The sequence below is a fragment of the Diorhabda sublineata genome, chromosome 7 (assembly GCF_026230105.1).
Source record: "Diorhabda sublineata isolate icDioSubl1.1 chromosome 7, icDioSubl1.1, whole genome shotgun sequence".
Taxonomy (NCBI): domain Eukaryota; kingdom Metazoa; phylum Arthropoda; class Insecta; order Coleoptera; family Chrysomelidae; genus Diorhabda; species Diorhabda sublineata.
In genome coordinates this window covers 18,291,958-18,316,552 of record NC_079480.1, presented here as the reverse complement: position 1 = coordinate 18,316,552, position 24,595 = coordinate 18,291,958, and the positions used below count along the sequence as shown (strand labels likewise).

At 33.2% G+C, this 24,595-nt stretch overlaps 1 protein-coding gene across 1 annotated transcript in view; it reads right to left on the bottom strand.

Moving 5' to 3' along the window:
• Window positions 1-24,595, bottom strand: part of LOC130446439 (serine proteinase stubble-like) — a 126,120-nt gene that overhangs the window by 11,565 nt on the left and 89,960 nt on the right. Inside the window, exons 3-10 of the mRNA XM_056782707.1 lie at window positions 13,237-13,344; window positions 10,385-10,480; window positions 8,576-8,789; window positions 5,350-5,463; window positions 3,527-3,835; window positions 2,308-2,441; window positions 896-981; window positions 734-840 (exon numbers count right to left, since the gene is read on the bottom strand). Coding sequence (XP_056638685.1) covers window positions 734-840; window positions 896-981; window positions 2,308-2,441; window positions 3,527-3,835; window positions 5,350-5,463; window positions 8,576-8,789; window positions 10,385-10,480; window positions 13,237-13,344 — 1,168 coding nt within the window. The remainder of the gene's footprint in view (window positions 1-733; window positions 841-895; window positions 982-2,307; window positions 2,442-3,526; window positions 3,836-5,349; window positions 5,464-8,575; window positions 8,790-10,384; window positions 10,481-13,236; window positions 13,345-24,595) is intronic.

Below are 24,595 nucleotides of genomic sequence, written 5' to 3'. Positions count from 1 at the left end.
ATTTCGAAAATTGTTACAAAATACTTGAAACTGAGAAATCTCGAAAAAGTTACCGGACAGGTAGAGGCGTTCTTCGGTAACCATGTTGGCTGACAGCGTTACTGATTTGTCCACTCTGAAAAGATTTTGAGGATTGCTTTCTTTCAACGTAGCAGACGGATACATAGAAGAATCGAAACATCTGCGAAACATCAACATCTTTAGTTATAAAGAATGAAATACCGAAAGGTCTAAACTTCTTCAATAATACAAATTGTAGGTATTGTTTTTTTATGCTACGTTGAGTAGTTTTATTTTTAAAAACAAATTCTACATTATAAAAATGACAAACGAGGATTCATTAGAGTAGAAAGAAAACGATAGAGTTTGAGATAATCAAGGCATGAGAATAGTCATCGTGTGCAAAGAAAAAAGAAATCGATTCAAGCATAATATTACAGCTCAATATTGAACTGAAATATTGAATAAGCCATAAGTCGCAATATCGCCTCCTATTACCATCCATACTGATATTCTTATCCAATGGTCTTTTCAGGAAAAGTGACTGAAAAATTAATTAGCGATGTTAGCGATGATTGAGGAGAAAAATGAATTTTTCAATATTCACGGATAATTACTCATGGTGTTTGTTGAAGAATTGTTACCACAAACAAGCTAATAGAATAACGTCAATACAAAATAACACAAATCATACTTTAATGTGTGAGTAGTTGATATATCATATCATACTTACTCATCTACACAGTGTCCAGCAGTTGCCATCCAATTTTCATTCAAGATTGCTCCACCGCATCGATGTGTACTAGAGAATCCAAAAAACGATGTTCTCCTCACGGAAACCTGAATAATGAATTTATAGAATTTGAAAATACCTGTGAATATGATTAGAACTTACCTGCCAAGGCCATTTTCCAAAAGGAGCATTTTTTCCACCCACTATCCTTGTTTGAGCTTTGGTAAACATCTGAGGAACGCCACAAGCTAAAAAATATTTGGAATTGAAAAAAATTAGAATATTAAATTCATAAGGTTGCTCAAATTTGTTTTATCTTAATATAAGGACCGTGTTATTGCTAAAAAGAAAAGATAATACATTGTTCATTCGAACAGGAATCGAAGCAACAACGTGAATACTATAACATTTCTTTGACTTAAAATGAAAGCCACGAAATGAAAAATTTTGAAGGATCTACATCTAATAAAAAATCTTACATGTACAACAATCTAATTGCCAAAAAATTTTTATCGAATAAAGAAATTTTATGGGTGTCAAATCCTCAAATTTATAGTTATCCATTACTTTATATCTCTAAAAGTGATACAAATCTCTAACAGCATCATAAAATATAATTGAAGTAAATTTCATGCCAGAAGCTACGCCTTTTAAAAGTCGAATATCATTTTCAACACTGATTTGAAGCAACGTTATTAGGTCAGGAGAATAGGGTGCTGGTTTTTTTTGAGTAGTTACTACCTAATCTAACCTAACCTAACCACTGTTTGTTTTCTCAGTACCCATAATATTAATTTACTTGGAATTAAAACACTCAAGCCTACGGGCTATTATTTAATGTTTCATTTTTAACAAGAGGCTAGCGGAAAACGACATGCAATGAACTGCTTTTGTGGTAACGAATGTCAACAACGAACTATACGAACACCACCACGAAATACATTAGATGCAGTTGATGCTGATCTCATAATTAGCATACCAAAATATCACTACAATTAAACATATCAAAGAAACTATTGAAATTAGAAGATTATCCAGCAAGATTGGCCTTCGCTCATTGGTTTCTAAATAAACAAAGTACTGTTTACTTATGAAGCTGATTTCACACGAGATATTTGACAGATCAAAATGCTCTTGGTACAACTCAAATACAATTTTGTGTAGACAGGAATAGTGGGTAATAATTCAAAAGGTCCATGTTCTTTTGATAAGAACCTGAATGATCAGCGATACTTAGAATGTCTCCAAAATGGTATCTCACCCATGTTATATGTAGGCATGTGGTTCATGCACGATGGAGACAGTCTCCACTTATTAAATGATGGGGAAAAACATCTTAATAACATTTTTCCTAGAAGGTGATTTGGTCGGAAAGGTCCACTTGTATGGCCACCATGTTAGTAGATTTGTTTTTTTGGTGATAAGAAAAGAAATGAAGTAGTAAACAGTGTCTTCTCAAAGAGAAATAGGTGGAAATATTGAAGCATTTTCTATGATAACCACAAAACTAATGCATTAAGTATAGGTAACGAAGAAGCCGTATTAACTATACCGGAATCCCACTATTTACTTACAAATATCGTCGTTTGCTGCCGAAGTTGTTGATATAGAAAGTCCATTTGAACTTGTTGGAGAAGGCAAAATAGTAGTTGGAGTTTTGTTTGGTAATTTCGGATAAGATAGTTCAGGTCTACCAGTTTCTGTTGGCCTGTAAAAAACAATATAATGCAAAAATAAATTAATTCTTAGGAGTTTAAATGTAAAAAAATTGATATTTTGATCAATTACATGCTGAAAACTGTCTATTCCAGTAATCTGACAATTTAAGATTGACGTAAAGAAAAGGGAGATTACAAAAAAAAAACGATTCTACAGCGTGCCGATTTTTTTGAACGAAATTATTTTAAATATCGAAAAATATATAATCTGACGATTTTCACAAGCCGTTGATCAACTTTAATACGTGCAGTTGCGTGATGCCTATATCCTCCACTCCACATTTCTATATTTCAATCACTCGTTCTCAATTTATTACTCTCTCAAACTCTCGTTTCTGTTGTCATGACGTGTTAAAAGTATTTTTATTTTGTTCGAGGAGTATAAAAATAAGCCTAGAGAGCTTTTTAATCATATCCGATATCAAAATAAAATCTTACTTTTAACACTACCTTCATAAATAACTATTTTCTCTATTCCACTTAAAAACTTACAACTTTTTATTTGCATGCCATTTCCTGAGTTTTTCAATTAATTACGTTTAATGATTTGAAATAATAATATTAGGCGGAACCATGTAGATAATTGTCAAATTAGGAGACAGTCTTGAACCTTATTTATCTTAAACTGTCGTGAGTTCTTGAAAATGGTGGATTTTTGATTATAATAATGTACGCGAGTTTGGGTCACATGAAAACCGTCAGATAATTGGAACAGAGCTTCTTTAAGGTTAATTCAACCACCTATTAGAAAATCTGACGGGCTCATCAATTTTTTTATATTTTCATTCCAAACCATCCGTATTATGAGAGCGATTAGATTAACATACATTTATTATTAGAAATACTTGATACTTAACTTAAGTATGTCCATGCGACAGTTTTTTTTCATATATTTGAACATTTATTACCGCTCCCCCCACCGATGAGAAACTATACTTTACAAAACACTTTTTTCTTCTTATCATCTAAGCGTTGCAACCCAATAGGCCTTTATGGCACTCGAGTAAATCCCCTGCGTAGGCTCCCCTACCTTGTCTTATTACGTACAAGAATAAAAAAATTTGTTAATTATTACCTTTTAGTGGTAGTAGGCTTCGTAGGCTTCATTGAATACTTGGTGAAATATTTATCTGCCGCGCTTTGTACCGGCTTCTTTGTCGGTCGATTCTTGGTTTTAGTGGGTTTTTTCTGTCTAGTCACTACTCCAAACTCCGTTGTAGACTGCCAGTTTTGTAAACTATTCGTTTCTATTTGCGGATCCTTAGAACTGTGGTTTGATGTTATGAAAGCGGGCTCGGTTGTCATTTGCCATCCAGGTTTCGTGTAGATGAGGTTGGCAGTCAACGTGAAATCATCATTTGTGTTCATCGGTCGAATACTGTGCCTGAGAATAAGTTCTAAGAGGATAAATGGGTTCTGAAATTAACTTTTAACGTGTTGGAACCAACAAAATTTTAGTATGATAACGATATGTTTTCCGAGATATCTATTACAAAGATGATAGTCTATAATATGTATCTATAATATTTATCATTGGATATCGCTTTTTTGTTTTTCAAAATATCCTCCATTAAAATCAACACATTTTGTATGGGTTTGAACCAGTTACCGAAACATTTAGTCCTTTTGATTGATGTATCTCCAAAACGTGTGAGTTGAACGCATCAACCGTTTGCTTCGAATGTAGAATATGTAGAAAAAAGTTGATTTCACAATTTATTTTCGATCTGCGGGAATAAGAAGAAATCATTGGGTGTCAAACAAGAACTGTACAGTGTATGATCTATCAATTCGATTTTTTGATTGTTCAAAACGAGAATGATTTGATTCCGCGACTGGTTTCCCTGTACGTTTGCTTCGAAGTGCTTCGTGCTCGATCAAGTTTTATTTTAGATTTGGCTCGTCTGGAAAGACCCATACAATCGATTGTTTCTGAGTGTTGGGTTCATATGCCTAGATCAATGATTCGTCTTCTGAAGCACCGCGACTGAATATTTTAAGCATTTCTTTGCACCAATCAACACTAGGTTTTTGTTGAAAGATTGTTAAATTATACCAACGTGAACAAATCTTTTTGACAGCCAAATATTCATACAATATTGAATGTTTTTGAGTGGAACTAACGCCCTATCATACCTCAATCTCACGGTATGTCACATGACAATTTTACAATATCAGTTTGCGCACAGCATCCATGTGCTTTGGCACATTAGGTGGTTTTAGAAAGCCGTCACGAATTCCATACTGTATCGGAATGTAACCACGACTAAATTCATCAAAAGTTGAAGTCATAGAAAATGTCTATATCTTGCCAACAAGTGTTTCTTTTCCCCCGAAGAATCTTTTATCCATGAACAAAAATTATTCCAACATAAAATGAAGACGTGAATATTTTCCAATTTAGAATCTAGATGTTGGACAGCTATGAAAAGGGTATTAGTACCCGGTTTATTAATCCTTTTATGTCTTTTAGTAACAAGTATTACTTTTTCTCAATGACTCTTTCTTTTCTCAATTTAGCTCTGTATATTCATCTCAAGACTTAAGATCTAGAATTTTTGAATATATTTAACTTTATAGATTAAGTAAGCGGTTTTTTTCGCTCTAAAATTTATGTAATTTCATTCTTATTCTTATTTGCGTTGATTATATGGTCTATAATACAATCAAACATCGATAATACAATACAATCAAAGTTGATGTTTATCATTTAGTAGCATTGAGTAAATATTAGATAGAGTGTGATAAGTCCCAGATCGATCTTAAAATACTGAAATCTATCGGATCGGAAAAATTGTAAATGGGAAATAATCCATAGATAAACGATAAATAATATAAGTTTGTCTCATTGAATTACGCATATTCGATACCGATAAATAGTTTACTAAACAATCTTACCTAGGAGGAGGTGTAGATATTCTCCAAGAGAATTCAGATCGATCAGTAGAAGTAGGTAAAGTTGGATTACGAGTAGCTGCTGATGATCTCGTTGAGTTATTGGCCAGTTGGTGGCTGTAAATTATCCTTATTAAAATTTGCCTCTATCGGCATACGTTTCACATAGTTTTAAGTCAGCAACAGATAAGAAATTGATTAATGACTTCTAAATGGTCACAAATTCGAGATACATAGAAATATTTTTCGTAAAAACAGTTGAAAATTAGTTAGATATCGAAAATAGTGACAATATAGTAGAAACTATCACTAACTAAATAAAAGGAATGACTAATAGTATAAGCGGATAAAAGTGTAACAGTGAAAATAATAAAAGATAAAAAGAAAAGGATAGTCCAGACAACATTTTTAAAAGAAGAAAGTTAATAAGCGGAACACCAATAAAGAACAAATAGAAAACAGAAGAAGTATAAAAGGATAAAGTAAAAGACGTAGATTTGATGGAAGAAATTAAACAAATAATAGAACAAAAAAGAGGAAATGGTAAAAATTCTAAAGAAAAACGAGGAATTGAAAAAAGAACTTAAACATATGAAAAAAATGGTTGATTTAACTTGTGAGATTTCAATTATTTCAGCATAAAAAATCATTTCTAATTTAAAATGCTCACATTTATTCAATATAATTTAAAAAAAAAATAACGCTTCGCCCAACAACTGCACATGTTTGTTCTGAAAATACTTCTGTTCAACCGACGCGGTGCAACGGCCTTTAATTTAATCACGTAGATCGAAGGTTCGAATCCGATTTGTGAACAATTTTATTTTAAAAATAGCTTCTAAATTATTACGTCACGATAAGCCATTTTTCTGTGACGTCATAACTTCTTGTCGAAGTCTCCAGAAGCTTGACCACTTCTTCACCGTACGAAACTAAAAACTCTATGGCTACTGTCCATCTGCACTAGAGCTCTAATCGTATTAACTACTTGCAAAATGTGAAAAAATAGAAGAAGAAAATAACAGAGAAAAATAGTGGAGCTGAGAGTCGATAAAATGAGGAACGACATAATTAGACGCGAATTAAATGTGGTGAGTGCATTTGAGATGGTTTGGACACATAGTGAGTGAAGGAAGACTGAACAGTTGAAGTGATATGGGAAACAAAAAGAGAAGAACTAGAAGAAAATGGAATGAAGGAATAGCAAGGAAACTGACAAAAAAAAACAGGTCTGAACTAGAGACGGGCTAAATGAGAAACTTGAGATAGAATTAAATAGAGAAGATATATCAAATTTGTTTGTTATGGGATAATTTTTCTTAAAACGAACTTAATAAATATTTATAGAGTGGACAATAGAATAAATGATGAATAAACATTCATTTATCCAAATGAGGCACTTCGGTTGCTTGTGAAATGTCCTCGTAAAAATCGATATTTTTCTAGCATCTCTGTTATCAGATATGAGGGTAAAATTAGCAGCCCTTTCCTTGTTTATTATAATTTTTTTTGAGATTCAGTTCCAGCCCATGAAAATATTTTTTAGAATGTCTATTCATACAAAAACATACTTTAAATTTTTTTCCTGTCAGTAAATTTGGAAAAAATTAAAAACATCTTCCTTCTTTTCCATACCCAATACTAAGCCTAATATTTTTATTATGTCTCTTTATTTGAATCAGTTTCTATAGCATGATCCAGATTCTTCTCGAAGCTGTGGCGGAGAACCCAAGTGCTAGAATGTGGACGATGCTTTCGTGTCCCGTCGCTTTCACTTTGGCATCACTTCCATTCGGTTTTTCGGGTCCGAATCAACAGATGGTAGGAAGCGAGACGAAGCAATAAACCACACTCTCGGGCTCGCTCATTTCTCTGTTGACTACTCCATGGATATAAACGTAAAAAATTAGAATATTAGCCCTTCAGTTGTAAAGTGACTAGATCTGGTACCAGTAGTATCAATCTTCTACTTTAATATTTAGAGATTTTCATTTACACATAATCATTAAAATGCACTTTATTATAAAATGAAAACAAAATAGAAGTGAGATTAAAAAGTGAATATTTGGAAAATAAAAAATGTTATCTGCAAAGAAAAAACTTTAGAAATTTCTTTCTTTTTAGCTTGAAAAGGAGAACGAATTTTGGTAAAAAAATATAAATAGAGACCTGGTTCTTCAATTTTTTTTACAACAGAGTGTTTGATTTTAAGTCGGAGGATTTCCAGCATTTATTTCTAAAATTTCAAGAAATCTTCAACGGATTGCCCTGGAAATCTTTTGCTAGTGAGTTCTTCTTTGAACATGATCCACCTAAAGTGCCAATCCTAAGTCCAGTAATTTAAATCCAGAAATGTTTTTCTTAGTTTTTGCCTTATAAATAATCTATGAATTAATTCTAGCGACGTTAATTGTACTATAAAATATAACCATTGAGGAGCATTGCTCACGAAGATTATCGATACTCAACTTCTACACCCTCTTTATTTTGGTTATAATCGATAATTATATCTAATTCACCTGTTTCGGCATTCCAGAAATTATCTTTAAGGTTGGTAGTAGATAGAAGGAGAACTCTAGTGTGTTAAAACCAAACATGCTGATTTTTTCAGTTTTTTTTTGTTCTATCATTACTGGGGTTATTTGACGCTCATTTTTTCGCAATGTCCCAATCATAATACGATGAGTATTCGGAAAACGATCTGCAACGTCAATACTAGTGAAAGAATTTTCTGTTGTCACATTTCTATCTGTCCTGTCCCAAATTGAATCGTTGCACCAGAGCAATATTTTACGTATTGAGCTTGTATAGATCTTCAGGTTGTTATCCCAGATAAACCTCCAGATTTAATGTATAAAATAGCTTCGCATCAACGAGAGCATGATTCCCTAAAAGGACATTTGCCAAGGAAGGCTTCTAATTTCTCATCTATGGTGTCCTCGTGTCCTCGTGTCCACCTTGTCTCTCCGCTGCTTGACTGTGTTTTAGACGAGAAGAAGAAGAAGAGAAAATAATTCGAATTACGTGTTAAATCGTATAAGTAAAGAAATGAATACAAATAGGTACTGGTTGAGGATTGCAATAAATTAATGGTATTCGAGGAAGAGAAAAGCTTCAATTAAATATATTTCTAGTAAAAACGTCGATTTTGTACAATGTGTGATATTAAATTTGCACAAAATCATAGATTCCATCAATTTCTTATCTACTGCATTGAACAATGTCTTACCTGTTTGGCTTAGGTCTACTAGTACTAATATAATGACTTAGCGGTTTGGTTGGTTTATTATAGTTATTACTATGACTACTATGACTAGAGCTTGGATGAGTGTAAAGAATTTGTGGACGGTTAGGTTGGTTTGGTAGCTGTGACGGAATCACCGTATTCTGAGTGGAATTGTGTGCACAACAAGAACCAAACATGAACGTGTCCACGCACATACCTGAAAATAATCGATAAAAAAGATAATTTCCCATACAATTACAGTTGGAGATTGAATACCAAATTACCTGTTAATATTTTATTAAAGTAAATATCCGGTATAAAAAAGAGTAAGTAACCCTAGACAGTTTTATAGGTTCCATGGGCCAAATTTCATGTTATAATCCCAAAAAGTATAAAATAGTGGACTTGGTTCGAATTTATTCGGAAGACTTTTAGGAAGATAATGAACCAACTCCAAGCGGTATTTATTGCTAATACACCTCATTCTTATATCTACTTGAAGGTGAAATCATAAACAGTAAAATGAAATATTATTTCTTAGTTGAGAGGAGAAAATGAAAAACTGAAAAACCCATCATCAGTGTCATTTCCTTCAGTTGCTTCTTGTCCTGGGTTTGATTTCCTGAAAAGTTTCTGGAGTATCCATACAGTCTACTAGGTTTGCACTTTCACAGGTCTTCCTGGCCTACATTTTTACTGGTTTTATTCGAAAGGTCCAAACCTTCCACCCCTTCTTCAAACCTTAAATACTTTATCTTGGGCCAATTGCATTTTTTTAACGTAAGTGTCCTTTTGCCAACTTGTGAGTGAATCTTCAAGGGTTCTTGTGTTCGAAAACTTTCTCCATTATGCGAAATTCATTAACGTTGGAAAGAAATGAGTTTCACTAGCATAAGGCTAGTTCTTATATTCCTATTTCGCTTAGTTGATGTCTCAGAAAACAGAACAACATGTGTGAATGTTTTGACTTCTTCATAACTTCAGAACTCCTTCCACCAGTAGTCTCATCCGAGACGTGTATATAGGCAGTGTTGTTATTAAAACAATGAATATCAAAGACAAAAAGATTTCTCTTAAACGAGGGTTGCTATTCAAGTTTCACGGAATGGCAACACTGATGACTTTCGACTAACAGCAGGGTACCGATCAACTCGGTTCGACTTTTGTGATGAGGCATTCTCTCGAGTCATCGTGTTTCGCTGGTTTCCCGAATTCAATCGTGGTCTCACTTCGTTATATGATGAAAAATAGTAAAGGTTCGACAAAATTGAGATAGAGGCATATTTGGGCAATAATTTCCCTCGCATCCATTCAATATTGCATGAACAGTTTAATATCGGTACTTCACCTGTTTTTCCGAACTTACATATCATTTATTTGCTAGAAATGACCGAAAAATTCTGGGAAACTGATTGCAGTTGACAAATCATTCTTTATCATAACGATGCGAGCTCTCACACGTCGAATTTCTTCTCAGTCTCACAGATCGAAAATAATTGCCGGGTCAACGTTTTAGAGGTATCTCAATTGGAATTTGAAAAAGTACATGCGAAAGTGTTTTGATTTCAATGAAAAATATTTTGAAAAGCAATATAACCATATCCAATGATAAATATTTGTTTTTATTTGTCCGTCTCAAAATTTAGAAGCAACCCTCCTAGTACAGAGTATTGGAACCAGAAAAAAAATTAGGAGAAAATGGGCATGTGCCGGAAAATGTACGGAAAAACTTAGGACAAAAAATTATATTGTGAGATACTCGTCAGATATTCAACGACTAGAACAAATATGACAAGAAAAACTTGGACTCACCTATATGGTAACCATCAGTGTTTATGCATTCATAAACAAACATGCAAGTACCTTCCTGGCCATCTACCCAACAAGGTTTTGGATTGATTTGGTATGCTGAAAAAAAAATTTATTTGAATGAAAAAATCATGAAAGTTACTTATTACATTTGATACAGATATTTTTCTGTCCTGCAATCAGTACCTATACTGTAAATGTAAATGTACATTGTCCACTACGTTAAGCAAGTTAATTGTTGTTCACAAAATCCAAAAATTCTCCCTTGACTTTATTCCCATGATTGAAAAATTTTTTTGTGTATAAATGTATGTATAAACGGTTTTTCATGTATCAGCTTTCTAATACTTATGTATACATCGTCAGGGACTGAAATTATGGTCATGACTTGACTTGATAAGTCCAATGGTTTAGCTTTTTTCAACACTAGAACTCCATGACTATTGCACTAACCTCAACACCGCGAGGAATCAATTGACTCTGTACTTCACTTACCTATAAGATCTAAACGACCTCCTCCTTCGTTAGTTTAAATTATTTTGATTATTTTGAGCAATTTCAGTCATTTCGGTAAGGTGTTACATAGTAAAAAAGAGGGGCGGAGTTGAATTTTACTCCAATTCATTTTACAAAATTAGTCATCTTGCATCTCTTACTGTGAAATTACCTTTAACACAAAAGGGAAATCGTTTAAAACTATGAGTAAAAAGAAACTTTTTAGAAATTGAAACAAAGTAGAACACATAGTAATCGATGGAAATCATCTTTGGCGTAACTATGCATGTACGTTCAAGTACATCCAGTCTTATTTGAATCAAGCTTTGCTTCTAAAGCCGAAGTATAAAATTAAAGGTCCAAAAAATTACTTCGTATAACTTTATCAACACTATAAACTGAGGAAAGTACACAAAGGAACAACTAGACTAAAACTCTAGAGCAAACTACGACAACACACTATGTTACACGTCATCTCTTGAGACTTTGATCATTTATCTTTCGTTTTCTTACCTTTGTCAATTTTAATTTGATATCTAGTGCTACCTTGAATGTTAGGTCCAGCAGGCGGCAAAACAACTACCGATACTTGCGTACGTACAGAACCTTGAGGTGTTCTGCGGCTTTTGTAAAATAATTTATACAAACAATTTGTACAAACAATCATAGCCAAATCTAAAACGTTATAAAAACACATGGATAGACCATCGTCGCGTTCCATCGCGCACACCATTATTTGACCAATTGCGTCGACTCCAGTCGTAGTCTGATTGTACTCGATAGATCCGGAAAATTTTCATCCTGGGGAACGGCTACACTGGTATGTATGGAGCTAAAAGCTTTTTTTTAGAAGATGCAAGAAAAGCATCATTTTTTTTGTGAAGAACACTTAAATAAAGCTCACATATTTGTCACATAGTTGGTAGTCTTTTAGTTTATTACACCAATATGGTGTAGACCCATTTGGGTTGCCAATCACGTGACAAATGAATGTGAGGTTAAGGCCATAATCTACCTTAGATATAGTATGGAAATAGAATAATCCTAAGAGTATTTAGCGTTTCAATTGGTTATTTTACTTGTGCGATATGGCACTTTTGATTCCATGTATTCTATATAACAAAAACAGTATGTAAAAGGGGCAGAATCACATATATAGAAATGAGGGTACAGGTGCCCCAATATAGTCACTTTCCGGAACATATAGATCCCATGTCATTAATAAAGACAACAAGAGTTTCCAAAGTATGTACAAAACATAGGAAAAGGTGTGAAACTACGTTTTTCGAATTTAGTCACACTTTTTCTATTAACACGTTCTTAATTTATTTACACACTAAACAATACACTTAACTACAATAATTTACTTATAAATATCACTTCAATAATTTCTGCCATTACTTCTACTAATTCGTTATTTTCACTACGACTATCTATTTAAAACTAATTGCGTTTACACAAATCATTTATGTACATAAATAAAATTCTATAAAGTTCCAGAACAAATAAAAGAAGTGAATAGACTTTCCTAGAAATTATTTAGAAGAACTACTGTAAATAAATCACGTGCGATAATAAAAAGTTCTAGAAGGATACATCAAAGGGGCTTCCGTCATTTATAAAAAGTGTGAAATTTGCCGAATTTTAAAATTCCATTGAAGCTGGACAGAATCGGCTTATGGACTCATTTCGTGTTGTTTTCTAAGATATCATACAGTTGAAGACTAATTTTTATTAAATTAAGTCTTAACTATATTATTGGTACCTAAACATTGTTTAGTTGAATGGCTCAGCGCTAGATCGTTTTTCTTGTTTACTATTCGCTCGATTTGCAACTATCACGTAGAACAAAGGGTTGATTATGAAGTTTCGCTTCACGATAAATATCAAATTAAAGTTTATTCTCATTTTTATTCATTTCTTCGGTTTTTTCTCATGTTTCTATATTTTTTCAAAAATGAACTATGTAGGGTTCATGAATATTGTGGTTATTTCTCGTTGGTACACTGTGTATAGTCATGGTATGTTTAACAGCAAATTGCGGTTCCGTTAACACCCCGTATAACACATTAATTTTAAGTGTTTATAAAGACAGAAAAAGTTTCAGTTGATTGTCATCTTTTATACCGAGTTTCTTAATTGAATTGTTCACTTCCTCAGTTACGGCACATCTTGTGTCATAAAATCGTTTTATAAACACTAGTGCATCGAAATGATTCTCTTTACAGGCAATTTAGATGACAAACATAAAATAATATAAAAAATTATATAACTGAATAATTATTTCCGGTTATTGTCTTCGCAATATTGCATCATTTTTATATGCTTCCTAAAAATTATTACTCTGTTCAAAATCGTACCTTGATCTTTTCTTTTTGAAGAATAAGCGGCACTGGATGATGTAGGCAGCCATTCAGATACTAACACCAGGACCAGAAATACCATACGAAGACTACACCATGTTGTATCTGTAACAACAAAAATAAAATTATGACACTGAATATTTCGATGAGAAGGCTGAGTTGAATTCAAGTTGATTATTCTATGAAAATTTACATGTTAGAACGATTTTTGCAAAGAAAGGCTCTAGACTGCGTGGTAAGATGATTCATTTAACTGAGCTTGTCAAACAAAAATTTCTCAAAATCGACGAAATTCGACCAAAAAAAAAATTTTTCCCATTGAAAATTCATATTATGTCATCGAATTCAACTGCAACATTTACTGGTTCCAATGGTTAACCATAGATGGCGTCAGCCATAACGTTATCGATTATAGTTTGAGCTAGAGTTTGTTAAAAAATCTTTCGTTTTGTTATGATCTTCACACGTGATAGTTGGACTAGTTTTATTCATCTCTTTGTGATATTTGTTTGTTCTAGCATTGTCTACAGTTTGCTAAAAGGTACCTTGTCATGTGCTTCTTACAGATCTGTATATAATAGATGTTTTTGTTGTCCTATTGCAGTCTTTTTTTCGATCATTTGTGTAACACAATATATGTAAACAACTGTAGATCTGCTGGCCATGAAACCAGCTTGTTCTTTCGTCTGGAGGTCCTTGTATTATTTTTCACTGTAATGCCTCCACAGTTTTCCCATTAGTGCTTTTGTCAACATAATGAAGATTTTCTATTCTCTTGGTATATCCTAGTCTTTGATACATTCTGGAACAGTTTTCTCATACTATCATGTAGTATCTTTGTTCCTGCTTTAATTAGTTTGTCTGATCCAGAGGGTTTCCCGGGTACCTACATACTTTTTCCATTCCCATTTGACTGAACTTCAATTAATTCTGAGCTATATTTATTCCGGTACTCTTATCTAGGTTGAATTCAGGTCTGTTTTCAGTTAATAGACTATTGTTCTCAATTTTATATTAGTAGTTCTTTTGTTCTATTTGATCTCATTGTTTCTAAACATTTTCAGTTTTCTGGAACCAATAATGTTGAAAATGGATGACTCTTCATCACCACGTAATGTTTCTTAGTATTTCAACTCGATTATTCTGCTATAGCTTTCTAGTATTCTTAGATTTATTAATAAACACTTTGTACTTTCAATCTATTTCAATATATATTACTTTATATTTTTTAAGCTATGGATTAGAATACTACTCCTAAATTGAACGCGAGAAATTCTCCTTTAGAAAGCTGTTAGAGCCACATTCTCGAAGATTGGCCATCACACCACAACTAACAGTGCATTGAGGTGGATGGCTACTGATGTTGATGTTCAAATGTTCAAAACCAGAAAATTCACAATTTTGATGAAATGAAAATCTATTTCATTTGACATCGATTTTTTTTTCTTTTTTATTGTGTCTTTCCATATTTCCCGATCTTCAAACTGGTTTAGGGAAAAGTGAAGGGGTTGGTGTGCGATTTGTTTGATTTGATCAAACAATTTCATAGAAATCGTCCTCTACTTCTTTTCCCCTTCACTTCTTCTCTTACCATAAGCCTCTATGTTGTCATCTCATCCTCTACTCTAGCTGCAAGACAAAATTTTCTTCACGCATAATGATGATGGTCTGATAATTAGACTTAATCAGTATGAATTCTTCGTCATTCAGGTGATTCTAAACCCTGTAGCACCAAATTTCAAATGAATCAATATATTTACGGTTTTTAGCTCTAAGTATCTACTATACTGAGCGGTATAAGAAGATTGTGAAGATCAACCTTCAAACCAGAATAATTTTAATGTTTTTATTGATATACAATATATCCATATTTTAGTAAGTTTCATCATCACCCTTTTGACAAAGGCTATTCTCCTCTTCATTTCATCAACAAATCCACTCATATTGCTTATTATTAACCCCAGATATGTAAAGCTGTTTACCCTTTCGAGATCTTCAAGCAGATGTTTCAGTACAGTAGGTTTATCCACTATCATCAGTTTTGTTTTTTCCTTTTCCCGTTACATTCTGTTTAGGAGATTCATTTCCTCTTACGTTGCAGCAAATATGGTGCATAGCGTAAGCTGCTTATTCGATCTCTTCCGACAAGAAATCGACCTTCCCATTCATCTAGAAAGTTCCTCATTACAAATATTGTAGCTGAAAATACACCCTTGTCTCAAACGTCCTTGTAGGTGAAAGTGTCGACTTACCATTCCTTGTTTCCAAGTAAAGATGTGGATCGTTCATTTGATCAAGATCTTTCCACAAATCACAATAAGAAATTTCATATGATATGGCAACACTCCTGAAATATATAATAGTATAGTATAATGTCGGCAATTTGACCACGTTTTGTTGTAGACCAAGAGCAATTTTTTCCCTCTCCATTAACCTGCATTCAACTTCAGCATTTATTGTTTCCATGGGTGAAGTATCAAAGATTTCACACTTTGATGCACGTCAACCAACTCTACGTAGCTTTCTTTGAATATAATAGTCAGCATCAATACACTTTTTGTTTCGAAATTTTCACATGACCATTTGAAATTGAGTTTACCATTGAGGATTCAACACCAATATTTTCCTGAATAGCTTGATTGGTGCATATTGGATCTACTCGATAAAAAGTCTCACTTCTCACAGATTTACAACAGTAAATGAAGAAAAGATCATATTAATCCGTGCCTCATCAGTAAGCGATACCTGGCCTATTTAAAAATTCTTATATAGGATCGTGTTTTTAGAGCCAATTTTCACTTGCTCCATATAAATACTGCAATCGTAAATTGAACAAAAATTCAACTGAATATACAAGGTTTGTTACTTGGATATGGCTTCATTGTTTTCCAAATTACTCTCCATTGAGATCAGTAGATTTTTGCATCAATCACTTCTTCAGGTGCATAAAAACTTTAACTCCCAATGTATTTTCAATCTTCGGCAATAAGAAAAAATAATTGGATGCCAAACAGTGGATGACCCATAAATTTGATGTTTTATATGATGTTAAAACGATAATGATTCGGTTCTGCGACTGGTTTCCCTGATCATTCCCTTCGGAGTGCTTCGAGCTCGATCAATTTTTGTTGGATTTGGCTCATCTTGAAAGATCTATACTATCGATTCTTGTTTGGTTCCGATTTCATATGCATGGATTCATTTCGCGATCTTTTTTGAAGCACTGCGATTGTAGCGAAACACGCTTTTGGTTTAATCCAAGTCGAAAGTCATAGAAAGTCATCACACGAAAATTCAATTTTTTTACCAATATGAATGTTTCAGGTATCTGTAAACAACTCGAACAGCACTTGTATGACAGCACGTTTACCTTTAAAAATGTTAAACTTTATGAGAGCAATCATATTCACATCAGTGATGTCATATCTCAAAACTTGAGTAGCAGCCCTCGTAGAACATATTAATTGACGTTAAGAATCAATTTCCATTGACAAGAATGAGTGTTTAGCCTAGATAATTACGAGATGTATCCATGTAGAAGCAATTTGTTAAGTGGTACTAGTCTCGGCCGACGATAGCATACTACGCAGTATTTACTATCTTGTGATCTAACATTGCGTGCGCTCTAATTAGCTACAAACAGCTAACTCGTGGATATCATGGATACTAATCAGGGTAATTCATTCATCTCTTTAAAGTGAAGCATCACTGATTAAAAGAATCGTTAAGATTAATTTGTGAAAGGTTGATACAAGTGTATTATGGAAATTGCGATAGTAAATGGGTCAGTTTAATTGAAAAAGTGATAAAGACTGGATTTATGAACGTATCACAATTTTACGAGTATTATGAACTGCTCGTAAATTGTCAAATTCCTGCATATCTTCTATCTAATAACCTTTTTCTGACAAAAAAAGAAGTTATGAGAAGTGTTCGACAAAAATATTGGGACAAATCGCAGGTGGGACATAATTATCGCCTCTATACACTTAACTGAAGACACTAAGAAATAAAATATTATAAATCCCATACCATGTTTGAATTGTCCCAAAAATTATATAGGAATAACTATACAATACTTGGAGAACAGAATAAGTGGTCATAAATACACCAAGAATGCATCAGCTGCTCTAGACAAACATGAAAACGACGAACATTATGAATTTGACTTGTCGTTCTTCAAAAGAGAAAACAACTACTTTCTTGGCTAATACAACGAAGAATATTGATGTCAAAGAACGTGATGTCATTGACAATCCGTTGAAATTAGCATCCCTAATGACTTGCAATTATAAGGAAAGGGTTCCAACCACTAGCTAGTTTCGACGTTGTTGCGTCTCTTCAGATTGGCGTAACGTCCTCTCGTTCGGGATTTCTAATCCGAACTGAAGACTCAGCCAGCCGGCGTTGCTACTTGATTCATGTAGTTGTACATTCCGCAGTAGTCATTTTCACTTCAAACTGCGAACAATTGGTCAAGTAGATCTCTAGCCCTAGACACCGATACGTTAATTAATTATTGGGTGATGTATAAGGTATGCTCATTAATTAAGAAACATAATATCTATTTACACCTTTTAATTCGAATTGCCGATCCTCAAAGGAGGAAACAACTACTTTCTTGGTTAATACAACGAAGAATATTGAAGTTAAAGAACGCGATATCATCGACAGTCCGCCGAAATGGCATCCCTAATGGCTAAACACTACAAGGAGAGGGTTCTAATCACAGATTAGTTTCGACGTTGTTGCATCTCTTCAGATTGGCGTAACGACCTTTCGTTTGGGGTCTCTACTCCGAACTGAAGACTCAATCAGCCGGCGCTGTAACTTGATTCATGTAGTTAAACATTCCGCTGTGGACATTTTCACTTCAAATTGCGAACAATTAGTCAAGTACTACCCGTAGACAGGGATATGTTAATTAATTATTGAGTGATATATGAGTAATGCTAAGTAATTAAGAAACATAATATCTATTAACACCTATTATTTGCTGTTCCTCAAAGGAGAATACAACGAAGAATATTAATGTCAAATAACGTGATGTCATTGACAATCCGCTGCGATGCCGAAAAATTATCAATTTAAAACACGAATTTTCCTCTAGGATGAAAAATGAATAACCAGAACTTGTCGCCAAGTGAGGTCGATTAAAGCGTGAAGTTTTGTTGTGTGTCTAGCGTAATTATGAAGGTTTAAGGAAGTTCGCAATCATTTCAGGAAAATGTTAAATCTCATACAGATCTTGCCCAGCTAGACTGTTGTTTATTTAGTTGATAAAATTCTTGCGTGTGAAAAAATTTGAAGCCAAAGAAGATGTTGAAAATGCAGCGCTATAATTTTTGCATGTAAGCCCAGAGAATAGTTGGTTGAAACCATAAAATTGATCGGCTATACTTCGAATATCAAGGCTTAATTCAATTAAACAAAGTGAATGTTAAAAACAAACATTATTTATGGGACACACTTTATATTGGGTGTATAATGTACATAACAACAAATTATTATTATTTGAGATTTATTTAACATTAAGGTGTGGTGTAAATACAGTAGTAATAATAACAATAGTCGACTGCAAACATTAATAAAATCTACGTTTTCCTAACGAGAGAGATCTTGTTTACTTTTTAAAAAGGTAATTTACCTACTGACCTCTTTCATATCAGACTTCTTACACTCGTAATGTCATATTCGAGTGAAAAATTGTTGGAAAAACTAGAAAAATATATTTACTTTTACTTTTGCTTGTTTATAGTTATTCACGCACTAATTAGAATCCTATCCATAGTCTTCAACATAAGTAGGATCATATTAAAAGTTTCCAGAATCTTCAACGGGCATAATCAAAGGCATCCTCGACGTCAAATGGATAAAGCAAATTGATTGGATAAGAAGATAGTTATGTGAATATCTGTAAACACAATAGCTCTTACTAATATGAAGGTTGAGGTAGCCTGATCCTTCTTCGGGTGAATATATAACGGCGCACGAGTACGTTGTGGTTCCTGTGTCGTAGTCAGAATCTACTCTCCTTGAAGTTGTTCTTGGGTTGCTGATTGCTGCTGGAACGGCAATTGAATCATAACTCTAAGGAGTAGAGTGTTGAGGATGATCTTGAGGAATACCACACACTATTAGAGATCTGTGGAATATTTGAGAATGAAACGCGTAGTTGCCAATTTGGTTCCTCGGTTGCTCGGAAACATTTGAGAAAAGATCGAGCTGGAATATATCGTGCTTGAAACTTCTCCAGATTTTCTGTGATAGGTCATTACTGGTGACTACTTATGACGACCCAAAATCAAAGCAGCAGTCAATCATTGGAATACACCATCGTCAATTTGTCCGAGCCCAGTTTAATAAAATATAAAAACAATATTTAATTGCTCTTATGCTGTCAATAGTGTACAGAGATTGTTACCATGAATCAGAGCTTCAATGAAACCTTTCAGAAGAGTTAAGAAGGTTACAATTATATAATAAGACCCAATCTGTGTTTTTTTCCTCAATAAAATGGACCTGCGCACACAGTCATCTCCGTTCAACTATGTTGGATGAAAAATAGTATGGTTGTCCCATACAACTTATTGGCCAGCTTGGGTTTCGTTTGACTTTTTCTAATTCTCACGTATGAAAAGTAGTTTGGAAGAACATTGAGAGGCCAAGAAAAGAAATGAGGAAGTTTTCCTGTTTTCAACAGTGGAAGCACCGATAGGATGAATGTAGGAGAGTATTTTGAAATTTTCCTACGCAATTCTGGTTATGTTTGAATGTAAAATCAAAAATTTGGAGACGTGTTTCGATATTTCATCGTCCTCAGAAGCTAAAGGTAAAATGTTCAGTTCTCTATGGACTGAAAATACAGTTCAATACATTTTATTCCTTCCATGTAGTATTTTATTCACAAGTGATATAACATCTTCATCAGGGCCAATTAAGTTCTTGACATAAGTATTCATTTAGTGTGACACCTATGAGAAGAAAAAATAATGGAAGTAGTAAAAGAGAACAAATCAAAACAACCACCTCGAGAAAAATGGATTTGGGACACCTTGTAGATTCCATTTCTCTACTGAGATTACGAAGCACGCGACGATGACGTTATAATTCATAACAATTTATCTTCTTCATGTTGAATTACTATTTAAAAATAATGTTAAGTGTAAAGATAATTAACATTTACACATTTAAAAATAGCCACGTTAATGTTCGATGCCGTTACATTCTAGGAAGTCATGAAACTAAAATAATTGAACATGAGTTGTATTATTAAGAAAGAGCGAAACTTTCTTTTCGAAAAGTATCCGATTTTCTATAAAAATTATAGCTTCATCAGTTTAGTAATTAGTATATAAAATGAACTGAACTGGATCTAGTTATTAGAATAAATTTCAGTAGAAACAAAAAGTGACGTGTTGACTAAGCTTTCGTATTTTCTTTAAAATGACATTACATTCTCACTAGGTGTTGAGTAATCATTAGCTAACACTTATACTGTCCATCGTAGTTCCAGCTGACGAAGAGGTTAAACAAAATTGGTATCGATACACGAAAAACTTCAATACAGCATTCACCGATGACAATTGCCGATAGCTAAACCTAAATTATGTTTATACAAATTAGTATCTGATCAAAAAAAGGCTAATTCTCGGCGTATTTCCATCAAACACGACGATCTCCGGCCATTTTTGTCCAATCCTGCGGTTTGTGAAGTCGCGGATCAATTGTTCTAAGTCTAAGATTCTATTGAAATAGAAAATCCAATCAGATATATTATTGGAGTAATAATGAACCGTCTGGAAGATAAACAGTATATTGGTTAGGTTAGGTTGAGTTACGATCTGAAATCTCCGGTATGGATCAGATTTTAGTTGCTATCGACATCCGAGCCCGACATATCCAGGAAAAAAACCAGTTGCTGTCAATATCTAAAATCACTTTCCAAACTTGATCAAGCTCAGTCATTGCAGAATGCAGTATCCCTCATAGAACGATGCCATCTCCGAATTTACTACTTTAGAGAAATTCAAAATATCATGACTGTTTATGAAAAAGGTGCGTCCATACAAGCAAAAGGAGAATAGTGTAAGGACGACTGAAAAACATCGCAGAAGCTGAATTACCGAAACATATCGTCGGTCTCGTGCCGAAACCATGAATTCGCAAAATTGGTTTTGACCTAAGTGCATCGTAAGTTTTAAAATGACCCATATCACCCAAGTTAAGGTCAATTCAATTATTCAAGGACAATAAGTTCTCTGTCATATTTTACCTACGAATTTGACAGCATATTTTGCTTTGAGAATAATTATTTCAAATATCTGAATGAAGACTATTTCATGAACGCCTCCGTGGTTTTCACATTACAAAAATCTGAATAAATTGAATTGTATGTGTTGTTTAGTGTTGTAAAGTTTCAAGTAGAACTTTTGTATTTAATTTTACAAATCTTTACTTCTGGAAAGTACCAGAACAAAAAGGATTTTGCAAATAGCTAACAACTCTGGGATTATTTGGGAAGACAATAATTTTGATAAACATAATCTGGTCAAATACACAATATTAATATTTATTTTTGTCATTCGGTACACTGTTATTTACTTAGAATATAAGGAAATGGCTGAACTTGGAAGAATAAAGATAGAAGAAAAGAAGAAAATAATTAGCTCATTAGTCCAGGAATGACGACAAAAAAATTGAAATTGAAAATACGGAAGTTCTATCTTTCAATTTTAACCTACAAACATTCCTTGCAACACCGAAAGACCCAGCACAGCGGGTCAAATTTTTTAATTGAGAAAATTAGCCATCCATAATTTGAAAATTTACAACTTAGGCAAATAAGATATTCTTTGTTATGTTTAGGAGGAAACTCAAGAAAAAAGAGGTTGTGGCGGCTAAAAATGTGGCTTAAAATTCTCTCAACTCATCATACTCTGAATCAAATAGATCATAATATTTAAAACTGGTTACACAGAAAGTAGAAGCGAAATACAATTTTTGTTCAAAATCAATTACATATATGAAGATTTCAAGGTAATACATTGTTCCAAAAAAAGGAAAGTTACAAAAATGTCCTATAACGATCAGCTGCCTATTTCCAATGCAAAGTTTGAAGATCTTCAAAAAATTTCTTTAGATTTACTGTAACTACTACAGATCTTTGAAATGTAGTGAAAAAATATGGGTCCGTTTACCAGAGCCTAATGCGTAGTATAAGAGTTTATTTTCTCCTTTTATTTTTATTAGATAAATTTGTAAAAGCCAGTTGTTATCTTTGTCTTGTGTCCAACGAAACTACATTTGATTGTAATCTTTGAACCGGAAAAATACCAAAAACGCTTTTTTCCAGAAAAAAGAGAATATAGCCTTAATTGTTTTAGGCAATTTAAAAAGGGCATTACGAATTATACTTATAGCACAAAATATTTGAAATTAACTAAAAACCTTATTATCCTTGTTATTACAAGTTTAAGAAGCATTTATCTCAAAAATTTAGTGTTTTGCACATTCATGGGACCCACGATATGATCGGTTTTCCACTGTCGAGGGTTTCCCATAACAAGGGTTATAAGAGGCAAGCTAGATTATCTAGATTATCAAATTCCTGAAGAGTCTTTTTGTGAAACGAGGCTGTAAAGCCTATTTTTTGCAATACTTATCATAATATTCCTTCAATTTCTTAAATTTTCGAATATTTTTATGATTCTAAATCGTCGTTTTTTATGTTTAAAGACAGGTGAAAATATGACGTTTCGATCTTTGATCTTGATGCGCTCTTTATCAAAATATTTTGTAATCAAAGTAAAAAATAATTTCAAATCAGAAGAGGCCTAAAATCAAGACAATTTGAAAATATCCCCTTTTATATATAAATTCAACATATGAATCAAAAGGTCGAAAAACTTTTGAGGAACATAAATACTTATCATGACCCGATATTAATGTAATTTATAAACTCTATAATAACAATCTGTTTCAATTGCGTATAAATTGTACTCTGTACCATCTTAGGCCTAACAGAATATCTAAATATCTATCTATGTATCTATATATATATATATATATATATATATATATATATATATATATATATATATATATATATAGACATTATTTCTATTGTTCTAGCATTTATTTACATAAGAGGCATCTCAAAAAGTACGGTATATCTCATATTAACTGTAAATTTGGACATAAATAAGCCGTGCGTTTGTTCATAGTGGAACCAAATAGAATCGTGAAGATGTTTCATAATCATGGATGAAATGTAGGTCCATAACATCAAAAAAACAATCAAAACAATGGACTGAAAGACCCAGCTCCAAAGAAGGCAAAGACCGTTCCATCTGCAGGCAAGGATATGGCGTCGGTTTTTTGGGATGCGCGTGGGATAATTTTTATTCACTATCTTGAAGAAGAAAAAACTATCAACGGCGAGTATTTGGCGAATGTAAAGCAACGGTTGAGCGAAGAAATCGACAAGAAAGTGTTGTTTCACCAAGACAATGCACCAACTAACACACCAGTTACTGCAATGTCCAAAATTAATGATTCAGAAATTGAATTACTACCTCATGCACCTTATTCACCAGATTTAGTTCTCTCGTATTATTTTCTGTTCCCAGACTTGAAATAATGTCTCGGTGTTCAAAGATTTTCTAACAATGAAGAGGTGATGTCTGCAGTTAATGGCTATTTTAAGGAGCTTGACGATTTTTATTATAAAAAATGGTATTGAGATTATTGAACATCGACATCGCCGGAAAAAGTGTATTGAGCCAGGTACTTCAAGAACCATCTTCGTAATCTTGGCTCAGACCAGTAGACGATAAGAATTGAAATGCACGAAAATAGATTCACGATCACAATCATACATAAAATCTGATATAATGCAGTACTTTATTATAAGTAACAGAATATTGTATCGACTTCCAAAAATGTTGTACGGTTTACTAAATTCATACATCAATTACTGTTGAAATAGTAGACCAAGTTAAAGCCCCAGGCAAACACATGTTTGTTTTTGCGAGTGGATCGATCTTGGTTGTTCGACAAATTTTTCTCGCTGAACAATTGCCACTTGTCAATTTTTGAGAACACTTTGATTGATTGAACGCTGTCAGTTTTAGTACATCCCACTTTTTATTACCTTAATTATAACTCAATGTGGGGTATTGTTTCTGTTTCGGAAAGGAGTAGATTGAAACGTCATAATTTGAGTATAAAATGTTTTAATTTAAGGTTATTTTCATTACTTCAAAAAAAACTTGTTTCGGTAGATCATCTATAAGCTAATTGTGGATTCCAATTAGTTTTAATATCTCCTGTAAGTATTTTGAATGAATAATTA